General features: G+C 37.0%; 1 protein-coding gene across 1 annotated transcript in view; it reads left to right on the plus strand.

Annotated features, from left to right (window-relative positions):
* Nucleotides 1–436: 436 nt before the first annotated feature.
* The window catches only part of LOC137665761 (serine/threonine-protein kinase ULK4-like), a 253270-nt gene continuing 239436 nt past the window's right edge, over nt 437–14270 (plus strand). Inside the window, 8 exon segments of the mRNA XM_068405143.1 lie at nt 437–512; nt 3260–3408; nt 4573–4672; nt 7654–7793; nt 9149–9311; nt 12026–12127; nt 12963–13046; nt 13926–14001. Of these exon segments, the coding sequence (XP_068261244.1) occupies nt 3271–3408; nt 4573–4672; nt 7654–7793; nt 9149–9311; nt 12026–12127; nt 12963–13046; nt 13926–14001 (803 nt within the window). The 5' untranslated portion in view covers nt 437–512; nt 3260–3270.

Genomic DNA, 14270 nt, shown 5'->3' on the forward strand with positions numbered 1-14270 from the left:
CTCAGGCACGTGCTGCCCACCCCTCCACCCCAGCGAGGCACCGCCCCCCTCTCGTCACGAACCGCGCCCCGCAACATCCGGGAACTCCCCCCCGGCCCGGGCCCAGTCGACCCGCTCTGACGTGACCGCCTCCTGGCCCAATGGCGGCTCCGCTCTGTTTCCGGCGTCTGGCCCCGTCTCCTGGAGACTGGCGCGGGGTGGCGACCATCTGGGCGGTGCGCGGGGGGGAGAAGGGACGAAGCCGCGTGAAACCAGGCAGTGTGTTCTTGCTCGAGTAAAGGCAAAAAAACCCAGTTCCTGGAGTCACTCTGCCTGGTGCGCCGATGTCCCTCCCGCTGGCTCTATTTTGTGGCGTACAGGGATGAGTTTCCCGCCGGGACATTTCCAAAGCCCTTCTCCCTCCCCTTGGAGCATGGGAGACTCCGGCGTGGGGGCGGGGCTTCGCCGATTTAGGTTGATGGCGGCGGCGCGGCGACAGTAACGCTGCGTCCTTGCCACCCGCCGCTGCACAGGTACGGCCGTCTCTTCCCACCCGCCCCCCCGGCCGTTAGCTGGCGGGGCGCGCGCGTACCTAACGAGCCTCGAGCGCCCGGCGGCGCGCGAGACGGGGCCCTCCGCCCGCGCTGTGGGGGGCGCGTGCAGACGCAGGCAGTTGCCTCCCCTCGCCCCCTCAGCGCTTTCCCGCCCCGCCCTGACCTGGTCACGTGTCCGCGGCCGTAGGTGTGAGTGCAGGCTTAGGCTGGGGGTGGGGTATCCCTCAGATCCCTCTGGCGCCACAGCTGAAGGGCTCCTGAGGGGCAGGAGACCCATCGGGGGGTGGCCTGCCTTATGGCACCCTCACCTCTGCTGCAGGTGGGCCAGGAGGCTGCTGTGTCTCAGGGGTTGTGGTGCAGCGCCTCACGGCTGCTGAGCTGGCTGCTCTTGACAGAGCTTTGACTGCAGGAGATCTCAGGTCCTGCACCTGCTGCTCTGTTCAGAGTGTTCTGGCTATTCTCTCACCAAAAGAAGGGAGAAATTCTTCTGGGACCATGTCTTCTTGGTGTTGTGGTCCTGCATCCTATCCAGAGCAAATACAGTTCCCTTGGCGACTGGAATCTGCTGCTTTGGATGTTTCTGCGGAGTTTCAGACCTGTTTTGTTACAGGTGGTGGTGTGACAGGCTTCCACAGCAGCCATCTCATCTTGAGATACTTCTTTTCACTTTCTGTGTCACTTTACTGGATCTGTTTGCAATTTATTTCAAAACTAATGAATGTACTCTAGCTGTTGAAAGTCTGTCTCATGGGTAATGCTCCATTGGTTTGTGTGATGAAATGAAGGTGTAGCCATTACTGTTCAGATTCAGGGATGCGAGACTGGATGCTTGTCTTTTCCACGCAGAGCAGCTGATGGCAACCTTACTTGCAAGTACTGCCAGTCATGAGGTAGCAATGAAGGCTTCCCTGTCCTATGACCATGACTATTCTGTCCCAGTGTGCATTTGCATGTCATTGGTCTTCTTTTTGTCAAATAACCAGATATTTCTGTGCTTGTCATTGAGCCTGGCATACATTTGTATGGTTTATTGCATGAGTGGATGATAAAGGCTTTCGTATAACCAACGTGAAGATCTCTTCCATCCATCTAACGAGTATATGCTTCAGTCTTGTGATGAGGTGCACATACCAGGTTTGAAGTATTCTTGGGAAAGAAGAAGGGCAAGGAAGGGGCTGCGGCCGTGTAAATTTTGGGGATGGGCTGTGGTTGGCAATCTCTTTTGCTGGATACATTTCTATGGCATTGCTATTCTGGAATCTTTGTGTATTAGAGGATGACATTATGGGTTTGGTTTTTTTTTAAGCTGTCCAGAAAAAAAGTAAAGAATGGTGTAATGATTTGCATGAATGGGAAAAGAGAGGTAGGGAAATGGAGACCCCCATCTGTTCTGATGCTGTATCTTTGTGCCGTATTTTGGGATGTTTGGCAAACTGATTGTTGTATAATTACCTTGTTCTCATAGATAACTGTAGAAAAAAGGTCTTCCTTCTTGTGTTATGCTGGCTGTACCTAGCTGTTTGCTTAGTGCTAGGTAAAATCAAACTAATTTACAGTATTAACCTCAAGGCTTTTGAATTGTAGTGGTGAGATTTGCGGCGGGCGGAAAAGAAGGCAGGGACTCTGAGATCGAGGATGCAAGGGCCTGAAGCCAAAAGGCCTAAGGCTTTTTTTATTTTTATTCTACTACCCTATTTAACTGCTACAATGTAGGAGCCAGACTATGCAGTTCAAGATAACATCAACATTCACACGCTAAGCACTCATCACCTATTCTGGGAAGAGCCACAGTGTTCTGGGCTCAAAACATCAACAACCATTCCCTGTTTTCAGTTCTGTGTTCAGAACTGACCTTCAACACATGTTTACTTCTTTCATGCCTCAAAAGGCCCTATGAACTGGTCTCGGCTCCTTTATCTTAAAGGCAAGCAAAAACTATTCTCAGTGCAGTGTTCCCAAGTGAACCCTCTGCTCCCCAAGTAAAGCACAACTGTTTGCAGGCTGATGGTCTTCCACAGAGATTCTTTTTTCTTTTGGGAAGAAACCTTCTGTCTTGGATCTTTGGTTAAGGAAATCCTGGAATCATGAGGTTCCTATGTATGTTGTAAATTCTGGATCATCCGAGTTGTACTGTGGCACCTGGCTGGTGTTCTGGCAGGAACAAGTATTTTAGTGACAAACACATTGTTGTCTGCTGCTGCCTGATGCTTTGTTGTATTTTCACTTGCAGTCCTCTCAGAAAACTTGGGAATTCTCTGGTCTTCATTTTGGTCTTCAATTTATCATTCTGGGCATTTTGTGTCCCATGAAAGAGTTAAGGTGAAATTGAGTTTGTGGTTTGTGATTAGACATTTGTCAGCATATTGCTTAAGCAGCTCTCCTCCATCCTTGCTATCATTCCTGTTGCTGCACTACCCTCTCCAGTACTTACAATTTGTAGCTACTGGCCCATCTGTAACTTTTTGAATGTGTTAAGAGTTTTGGAAGTGGAAAATTCTATCATCTCTTCAAAATTTTGGTCAAATTTCCTGAGAGGAAGCCTTCTGTAAAGTAATTATGTTTGATCTCGCTGGAAGTATATAATCTCTGTTTTTGAGAATTGGGAGGGTAAATACTATGCATCAATGACCATTAAATTTGAATTCTCCTCCCCCCCCACACCCTTTCTTTAAAGGTTTATTTGTTTATGAGACTAATACTATGTTTTCAATCCATTGCCTGTACAGCATCCTTAAGTATGGAGAACTTCATTTTGTATGAAGAGATTGGAAGAGGAAATAAGACAGTTGTTTATAAAGGAAGAAGAAAGGGGACAATTAATTTTGTTGCCATTCTTTGCACTGATAAATGTAAAAGAGCTGAAATAACAAACTGGGTAAGTAATATTTTTTCCTGCTAAATCTGGGAAAAGATGTAGCTTACAAAATCCTTGTAGCACAGGTAATATAAAAGAAAAAAACCACGTGCTTCTTTACATGGAGTTTGTCACAGTTTAGATCAGCTTCTTAAGACTTTAAAATCTTATACTGTAAAAAGAGTCATATTTTAATGTATTTATTTCTTCATCTGATTTATTATTGTTTAAATCACATGCATAAACCCATGTTTACAGGCTTACTGTTTCTGTGATATGTCAGAGAACTTGTAAAAACAGTAACTTGCATGTAGTAGTTTGCTTTATTTTGTTATCGGTTGTGCATATTCAGTGGTAGTAATACCTTCCAGTAAATAATCGATTTCTTACTTACCAAGAAGAAATTATTTTTGATGAAGGAAGAGCATTTAAAGTAAATAAATTCTGGTTTGTAAAAGCTTGGCAAAGTTTTAAACGTGTAATATTTTCTGGAAAAGAAACTGTAACTAATACAGTTTGGCATTTCAAATATTTTATTTTTCTAGTAGATAAATTGTGTTTCACGTTCCTTCTCATTTTTTCAATGATCATTTATTGGGTGATTAATGAATCTGCTCAATTTAAAGATTTTTTTCTTAGAAGCATATTCCTCTTAGAAAGCCCTCAGGATACCTTACGTACCAATCTGACAAGATAGAGAGGCTTCTGTAGAGATTAGGCCATGCAGGTGTGATTGATAGAAAAATAGATTTCCAGGGACCCTTGAATGATTGCTCTTGTTTGATAAGATTAAGAATGACAGAAAAAATTATTTTTATTTCCTCTTACTCTATTCACCGTATTGTCTTACGCTTTTTTTCTCATTAAAAAGAAAGTAGGAATGCAAGTTTGACCCCAAATTCTGATTTACAGTTTGTTGTTTTAGTGACGCGGGAGGTTAAATAGTGCTTATAATTTTGGGTTGGGGAACTTCCTGTATTTTTTTTTTCCTCTCTTTTTAAAAACAGGGGAGTTGGGCAAGGTCTGTGAGGAAAGTTATCGTTCCTCAACATACATATAAAACCACAATATTTGAATTGGAGTAATTTTGTATTGTCTCCTTCCCCCTTCCCCCTTAAGTACATATATATTGCTTTTTTGCTTTTTTTTTTTCCCTGGTTAAGTATGTTAAAAACTTTATTCTAGGTTCGTCTGACTCATGAAATCAGACACAAGAATGTAGTGACATTTTATGAATGGTATGAAACAAGCAACCATCTTTGGCTTGTAGTGGAATTATGCACAGGTAAGGTAAGCTCAAAAGGTAAAAATTTATGGAGTGAGTATGTGTAACAGATTTCTTATAACAGTTTCTCCACAACAAATACTTAGATATTTTAAAGAGCTTAATAATTATGTGATTATTAACTTGAGAATCTTATTTATATATAAAAATGGTTTGGCTTTTGGAAACATTTTTAGCAATCATTTGAAGTCATATTTCTCCTCTGCTTCACTGTATATGTACGTTAAATGTTAATTGATGTGATATAATGTTGGTTTTCAATAGCTGAAGAGGTAGGGCTAATCAGAGGAACTGAAAAACAAATTGTGAATAGTTGGAGGGCAGCTAAGTAAAAATTACTTGAGAGAAGTTTTCTAAGGACTGGCAGCTTTGGCGTTCTCTTTCATTTTCTAGCACACAACAATAAAGAGAGCAAGTAGCAAATCAAGTTATAATGTACAAATGACTTAATATTGTTCAAATAAATTTTTAAATCAAAGGGCAATTCTGTAGCTAATAGTAAATTATGTAAGTTTTCTGCCTGTTCAGTAGAAGTATTTTGGCTTTTATGTTAAGATGTTAATTTTGGAGCTCTGAGAACACAAAACTGCATGAAGTGATTCACTGAGTTTTGATAGGTTCTCATCAATCTATTAAAGAAATCTTTTAAAGCTTTCTTTAACTGTGACGACTGCATGTTTTAAACTCCAGATAGCGTGCTTTACTCCACATGGAAAGAAAAGGAGGCCAATTGTGCAAGTGATGCATGTTTAAGATTTTGGTATCTGGAGTTTGTTTCATTGTAAAAGTCCGTATTACACAGAGCCTTTTTTTCTATCCCGAATTCTGTTTCAAAAATTACTGAAGAAGAGAAGCTACAAGTTCTGGAAAAAAAATCAGGTCATTCTTTCAATGACTGAAAGTGAAGTTAATGGCTCATATGGAGGCTTTGGTCTATTTGCTTAGTCTAACTTATGGGCACATATGTAAGTCATTAGACAGGCAGCCTTTATTAAATGCGGTTTGAACAATTATGATGTATTTTTACCTTGCAGTATTGCAGCTTGCTGCAAGGAGAGTGTCTTGAAGCTAACTTGTAAATAGAATAAGACATCAGTTTCTTATTAATTTTGTAGAGCCTTGAAAACTGCTTTTGAAATATGGAATCTCTCTCTCAGTTTTCTCAGGGTGACAAAGTGAGTTTCCGTTATCAGATGCAGCATACTTCTGTGTTGCTGGTTTCGCTATGTTTTTTTTCTTTGTGTATTTGGTCAGATTATGGAATTATTCTGTACGTAGCCCTCTAAAATACACTATAAAAGCAGTAATTAAACATGATGGAAGGTTCTTTAGTATAGCTATGTATATGGGCTTGGTTTTAAAGGAATGACTTATTTACTAAACAGCATTAAAAAGGCTTAGAAAGAAAATAATTTTAAGATTCAGCAGTATTGAATAGTTTGAAGAATACTGTGGTGACGGACCTTTTAGTCTTGCTATTCTCCGAAATAAATTACTGAGCAAAGGGAAAAAAAGCTCAGGAAAATCTATTATGTGATTTGGAATAAAAGATCTAATATCTTTTTTTATGAAAAGCTCTCCTAATCCCTGTTTTCATTCAGGGACTTAAATTAGTGTCTTTTTTTTTTTTTTTTTTTTTTTTAAATCTGCGTAATTTGGCTAGGATATAAATAATGCATAACCCAGGAAACCCATAGATAATTCACGAAATACAAACTGTAGTCTCAGGGGAACAGGTTTGGTGCAGGAGTAGTAAAGGACCAAATGAGGGTGAGGAAAGGGATTTTGTAGGAGATGCAAACGTGGGGTCCAGGACAGGAGACTGGGACAGGAAGGAGGAGAAAGACTGAGCAATGATCTTGTGGGAAACAAGATTAGGAGAAGTCCGATTCCTGTGAACAGTTAGGACAGGAATGGATCAAACGGGACAAGTCTGACGTACCTGAGAATCAGTGGGATATGAGGAAGTAGGTGATGGGGGAAGAAGAGATTTTTGCAAGGACAGAGAAACTGTAACAATAAGTGGGGAAAAGCATAGAGAGTGAATGTGAAGCAAAGGGAAGGACACAGGTGATAGAGGATACATGTGAGGGATAATTAGAAGGCTTTGTAGGTGTAATCTGATCAGAAACAGAGGAAAGGTTGGTTGGAATTTAATGAAGGAGGAGAGTGGTGATTTTGGAAGGACAGAGAAGGGTCTCATGTTAGGATGAAAAGTCCAGAGAGATATGAGTAGGACTTGCTGGGGCAGGAAGCTGGGATTTGTGTGAGAAAGCTGTAAAGTGAAAGTTTAGTCCTGGGTATTTTTGGTTTGTTTTTTACAATTCTTTTTTTTTTTTTTAAAAAAAAAAAGAAAAAAGAGAGAAAGGAAAGGATGAAAATGAAAGAACTGGGGCACATGAGTCAAGAAAAGGACTATACAGAAATGCTATGTGTGAAGAACAAACAAAATAATTTCTGTTGCATGTTGTTGACCTCAGGACCTCAGAATGTAACCCAGTTCTACAATTTCTGTTGTCGGTAAATTCAGTGGAAAATTGCATGTCATTAGCTTTAGCGCTTGTTCACAGAAGTTGATAGCCTGCTCTTGGTATTGCTTATTCTTTGAACTCATGCAGCAGGTTAAGGAATTTGAAGAAACCCATTGGGTACTATTACATTGTGACATGAGACAATTCTGGGTTTCTTTATTCCTTTCTGTTTCCTTTGTAAAATAAATCAATATTAAAGTAATTTTGAAGTCATGCACTCAATTTAATTGTCGTCAAAATTAAGATTTTTGTCTCAGTATTGGAAATAGATTAATTTTTTCTGTACATCTTGGATTTTGTAACTATTGGATAATCTCAAGAAATATTTTTGTCTACTGATAATAATTTTTGCTTGACTTCTTCTGAAGAAGCTTGTATAATGCCCTTGGGAGTTATTTGTATGTTATCTTCTTTATATGCACTTGCTGACTATGTGTAAACATATTTCAGGTGGTTCTCTAGAATCTGTTATTGCTCAAGATGAACATCTACCTGAAGATGTAGTGAGAGAATTTGGTGTTGATTTGATTACTGGTTTATACCATATTCATAAGCTTGGAATTATCTTTTGTGAACTGACACCTAGAAAGGTAAGAAGGAGTGTTATTTATAGGGAACACTGCATGTTACTTTGGATGCCGTGAGTGTTTAATTCATTATTTCTATTTTACTGTTTGGAAGAGGCTTACTTCAGGTTGGATGGCAGTTGAGTTTTACAATATGTGAGAAGACAATGAAAGACAAGTCTATAGCTTGATTATTTTATGATCTAATTAATTTCTCTTCGTGTTGTATATTTGATACAGTGTGATAGATTCTTTTTGATTTGGTGTACTGGTTTGAATAATGAAGGATTTTAGTTCTCAGTCCTCAGACGTATAACTTTGTTACTATACCTATTCTACCACACTGCAGAATATTTTGAGGTCCTAGAAAATGCTAATGAGCGAGTGAAGTTAAGCAAACTTTCTTTGTTAATAACCAACTGTATCCTTTCTAAATGCCGTTTGAATTACAGTCTTATTCTTGCATAAAAATACAAATCTTTATGTAGTTTCGGATTTGTGTATGTGTGTGGAATTTATGTTAGTTTTGACAAAGTCCGTGTTTGGTTTTAATTTATGTAATAACCAGAATATAACTATAATGAAAAAATTCTTGCTTAACAGTAATTGTTTGGTGAAGTTGCCCTTCTCTGAATGTTCTGTAAAATCTTGCACGACTATACTTAGTTTCTGTCATTTGTGAGCCTAAAAGCAGTAAAACAATACATGAAAAAAGCATAATGGAGATGCCTCTGTATTCTTCCAAAAAAGAATGTTGCTGTAAAGTACTCCTTTGAATACAAAATACAGAGTGCTAAAGTAAGACTGCTGGGTTTTTTGTGCTTCCCCCCCCCCCCCCCATCTGACTGGGCTATTTCTCCAAACAATGTTTTGGGATTATGAAGCTTTTCATTACGAGAATAAGCGGTGACTGCATAGAGAAAACTCTCATGATCATTGGACAAAATCTTTGGAATTTTCTGCTAAATAAAATTAGAAAGATTCATTTTTTTTTCCTACGAAGTGATGTTTTTTTACTATACTTCTATTTTCCTATACAGTTTTACGCTACTTTTACTTTCGTTTCAATAGTAACGTTGTTGCTCATTTAGATTTGATAATGAGGAAACAAAAGTGCACATTAAACCTCTTAAGGGTTCTATTGTGAGATTCTGTAGGGTTTTTTTTATAAGAAAAAAGACAGTATTGGTGTTGTCTTAAAAGAAAAACTTTTCAGTGTTTTCAGTTATACTGATCATCTCGATGTACTTAAGTGGCTTGAGATTGTGATTTTTAAATTTTTTTTTGAATAAATTATTTTATACTTTGTGTTGGAAACTTCAGCAGTTATCAGTTTTTGTAGGTGATACTTGTATCTTGGGCTATGTTTATTCTTCCAGATTCTGCTGGAAGGGCCTGGCACTTTGAAATTCAGTAATTTTTGCTTGGCTAAAGTGGATGGCGAAAACTTGGAAGAATTTTTTGCTTTAATTCGATCTGAAGAAGGTGAAGGAGATGTCAGTGAAAGCACTCCACAAAGATACCTGAAAAATAGGTTTCGAGGTATGATATTTTTACTAGCCAAAATTAACTTAATACCAAAGGGACAGGATGAAAGCTGGAAAAAGCCTTTGTTTGAAGTAATTTGGGGAGAAGACCTGGAAATAAAATAGTTGTTATCATTCTGTTGGGGCTGTCTTTAGGGAATCTCAATAATTAATTCTGTTATGTTATCATTTGCAAAGATTAACGTGTTTGCCCGTGTCTTTGCAATGCAAAGCAAGATCTGTACATTTTCTGTAAGCAGATTTTACATGTCCTGCATATGGGGAATTTTTAAAGTAAGCTCAAAACCAAAATTTTGCTCTTAAGGAATATTTTTCAGAAAGATCACAACTTACAGAGGGAACAACACCTGCAAGTGAGTAAAAAGAAAAGAAACTGTATTTACAAGTATATTGTAATAATTCTAAGTTTCACAAAGCCAGTTTAACTGAGAGCTGGAAAAAAAATATTTGTCTGTCCTAAAATGTATGACATATTAAGAATTCCTGACCTTTATTTCTTCTTGTAAATAGAAATCAGGTTAGTTTTGGATTGAAGCTCATATGTAGGTGATTATAGACTGTCATATACTTGTATAACAAACTTTCAACATAGTATAACTGGAGGTGGCTTATTTTAAATTTCCTTTTGCAGCTTGACATCAAATCCCTACAGTACAGTTTAATGTACAAACTGTGCTGAACATGTTTTTGTTATTTTATAAAATGTTCTTGATTTTTTCCCTTGTAGAAAAAAAATAGAAGCAAAATTTCAAGAATTAAAAAAAACCCCAAAACAAAAAAAAAAGCACCACCCAAACTGAGTATATGAATGAGATCTGAAACGTTTCAAGGTCGCTAACGAATTAAATATTAATTCTTGGTTTGGATTTGCTGAGGAGGCTTAATTATTAATTGCTGTTCGATGAAAACTATGGTGGGAAGAAAAACCCTGTGAAATATCTTTGGTCTTTGATGCATTTCACAGATCATCAGCTACATGCAAGTAGTAGAATTAGAAAAATGAGAAGATTGCTAAAACTTTGGAATTTCAAAGTTCAAACTGGACCTGGCTTTCCTAAATGATGAAACTGTATTTCTGGTATTTAGTGGATATAGGACAGTGTATTTTTTAAAAAAAAAAAAGTTTAAAGGAAGTAGCAAAAAGAATCACTTGTTTACAACCTTTAGTGCTCCAGTTATGAAGTAGTAACTTGAGAATGAAGAAAGAACTGATATTGGAAATATGATAAAGAAGTGATTTAAAATTAATCCTGTTTTGTCTCAGAAAAATTTGAGTGATGGAGTTATTTATAGACTTTTAAAGTGTGCTGCAGAAGAGGTCTGTAAGGTCTAGAACTAAATTCCATTAAATTCATGTTAAATGTATACACAAAGTTCAGTAAGTACTACACAGAACTACTGCTTCTTTCATTGGAGACTTTGCACTGCTGTAATTCATTGTCCTTTTTGATGCAAATGGTCCAAGTGATTTCTAGTTTGAGACTTGACTGTTTCAGTACCTTTTACTTAAGAATGATTATTTCTTTTTAAAGTATGAGAAAGTTACTGTGCTTTAGTTTCAACAGACAGATCCATACAAATGCAGTAGGCTACAAATACTATGTTATTTTTTCATCAAATAAGAAAAATTCAGAAACTTGGCTTTAATCTTCCAAATCTTTTATTAATCATCATCTCAGAGCATCTCACAGACCTCTATTTCCAAGATAATCATGTGTCATAGCAGCTACTGCTATTGGGAACAATGGAATTCTTCACAATATTTTATGGGAACAAAGAGCTTTTTTAATACTTTGCTATCTCCTGCTGAAAGTCCATACTAGAAATACTAAGACCAAGACCAGATCTTATTCAGGAAGGAATACAAATCTAATCTCTTTCCTGTTGCCTTTCAGAACAGCTGTTTTGATGTGTATGGTTAATGACCTTTTGTCACTTAAAAAAATAAAACCCAAGAACAAAAGAATCCAAAATAAGCTTTTTAAAGGACTATGGAATTGACATTTTTGCTGAGTTTGTGTAATTTTTTTAGAGATTTTTGAGAACGAAGTTAGTATTTAGACAGGAACTACTGTAGAAATAGGAACTGTATATTTCTTTTTCTGTATCAAGACAAAAGGGGTCTGTGAATAAGCTACTGTAACTTGATATGTGATGTTTTCATAGTGTTTTAGTGTGAAAATAGCTATAACTAGTTTAGATCAGTGATCCAGTTGGCTAGCTACCTTGTTTTTGTAACAGTTTTCTAATTTCATGAAGGTTTATGCTGTGGGATAGCTTTTTTTTTTTTTAAAAAAAAACCAAACAAACAAAACAACCAAACAAACCTGATGTGATGTGATTATTTCTGTTAATCACATGAGAATTATGCTGGTTTACCATTCTGCTCAATTGGCTTGGCTCTGGAAGCTGTCAAGGTATATCAAAACATACTTCGCATTAATCACTGTGTTAGAAGAGTGTAGCACAAGCCAGCTTGGTTAATAGAAGTGAAATAAACAACAAAATAGTGTACATAATCCTACTTAATTCAGTAAAAGTATAGGACAGAAGTTCCTTTGAAATTACTTACATTTGGTATCTCAGTTTTCTTATACTAGGTGAAGATAATCCCTAACTCTCTGAAGTGTGGAGACAAAGTTTGAAGTGTTGAACAGGATAAATCCAGAATGAATAATCAAAGTGCATTATACGTACTGTATTTTGTAGGCTCTCCGTTATACACAGCTCCAGAAGCAATAAAGGGAGAAGACTTCTCCAAAGCCAGTGATCTGTGGTCCTTGGGATGTTTACTTTATGAGATGTTCTCAGGTTGTAAGTTTGTGTATCTATTTAATATCTGTGATAATGGGAACATAACTTGTGGTCCCAGAGTAAATTCTTCTTAACTTTCTAGTAAAGTTAAGACATAGCAAAACTTAAGACAGGTTTTAAATATTTCTTGAAGAATATACTAACTATATTTTAAAAAAAAAAGTTTATCAAATAATCAAGTGAAGTAATACTATTAAGTTGTCCTTTTGACTGTGATCTAAATATTGTGACACTAACCAACCTTTGTTGCTTAAGTACTATGACTTAAAATTATAGCAGTCCTCGAATTCTGACAGTGTAATGTTTTTAATCTCCACAGTATTAAACTCTGGGTGTATTAGTTTGACCTTTGAAAGAGAAAACTGTTTTACTAGTATAAAACTAGAGTCATTTGGTTTTCTGCAGATAAAGTACCTGTTAGTATTGGCTGCAACTGGAAGGAAAATTTCATCACAAAAGAGAATTACAGCAACCTTTTGAAGTCTTAAACAATACGCTGTTCTGTTGAATCAACATAGTTACATAGATATTGAGATTTCTGCCTAGACCTTCTCCTGTTGTTTCATTGCTTGTTCGTACAGGGCTATGTGGTGACCTCCATCAAGGCATCTTTAGTGCCTGTTCTGTCCTTGGTCTCTTTTGCTGTTCATGGTAGAAGAATTGAATCCAAGGTTTTTTATTTAAATTGACAAGAGAACTTGATAAATAGAATTCAGGCTGAGGGTGTTTATTTCTTTGGGTATTTCCTTAGGAAAACGAGCTCATCATATGTCATTGAACCTGACAGCTGTTTTGAAGTTTGCCTAATCTGTGAAATATACTTTTTTTGTAGGAAGACCACCATTCTTCTCAGACAGCTTTTCTGAATTAATTGAAAAGATTTTATGTGAAGATCCATTGCCACTTAGACCAGAGGGTAACATTATGTTATTGTTTAATGAATCAAATCAGAATAATACTTACAAGTTAAAGTTTTGTTTGCAGTATTTCTTCTGAGGCTGATTGCAGGAATTAGTTAGTTGTCTGAAGTGAATGTTAGCATTGCCTTACTTTGATAAGAGCTTTTTCCCTGTTAATGATGAAAGCTTATTTAGCTTATGACAGACAGACATTTAGTGTTAAGAATTAAAAATAAAACTACCTTCTGGGATGGAATTTTTGATCTCAGTCATTCTGGGCATCAGTGGTATTCGTGGAGACACTTAAATATTAGTGGCTCTTTTTCAGTCCATGGTAATGTAGTGGAAATGGTGACCTGTAGAATTAAAACTGTTGTTACTTGTTTCAATTCTAAGAGAGATTTTGTTTTCAAAGTGGATAAAGTGCATTTCCTAGTTCTGAACTCTCAGAAGTAGAGTCTTTCTTGGTTAACCAAGAGTTTTGGAAACCTCTTTTGTATAATAGGGTGCAACAATGGTCCTCTAAAATCATGGTTGGGGGAAACTTAATTTCAATTTAAGCAGATTTCAACTCCACTTTATTTCTTGCCAATAGCTATATGATAATTGGAGGGTGCTTTTTTTAACATATAAACAATTTTAATTAGTTTGGAGACCCAGCACTGGTGGCTAGTTTGGTTTATTGTTTGGTTTGGTTTTGTTTGTTTGTTCTGAGAATCCTTTGAAATGTAAAGAGTGTATATTTAGGATTCTTCATACATGCAGATTTTTTTCAGATGAAGTTAGTGTTAAATAAAAGTTTTTTAGCATGATCTGTAGATAATGATTTGATATACGTTGTGTGACGGTTGTTTTTGCTGCCCAATACTGATCTTCTCAAGTGCTTCTATTTATAGGTTCTGCTTTTCACAAACCTTCTGCTGAGTTTGTTAGTTTGCTTGATGGCTTGCTTCAAAAGGATCCTCAGAAAAGGTAAACTGTCTAATCCATGACAGATTTTTACATCGTCTTTTTTCACCTCTGGAAAAAATAATTGCTATGATACTGTATGTATAGTAATTTGTACATCACAAAGAATGCAAAAATCATTTAATCCCTCATAAAAGAACAAATTGTGCTTTTCCTTATATGAAGATATACAGAATTAATATTTTGATTACATATGTCTTTGTATTTTTGTAGCTGGTGCTAAATAGATAACTAAGTAACAGAAATGATGGGCAGTTTTAAAATCCGATGGC

The sequence above is a fragment of the Nyctibius grandis genome, chromosome 7, assembly GCF_013368605.1.
Source record: "Nyctibius grandis isolate bNycGra1 chromosome 7, bNycGra1.pri, whole genome shotgun sequence".
NCBI classification, from domain to species: domain Eukaryota; kingdom Metazoa; phylum Chordata; class Aves; order Nyctibiiformes; family Nyctibiidae; genus Nyctibius; species Nyctibius grandis.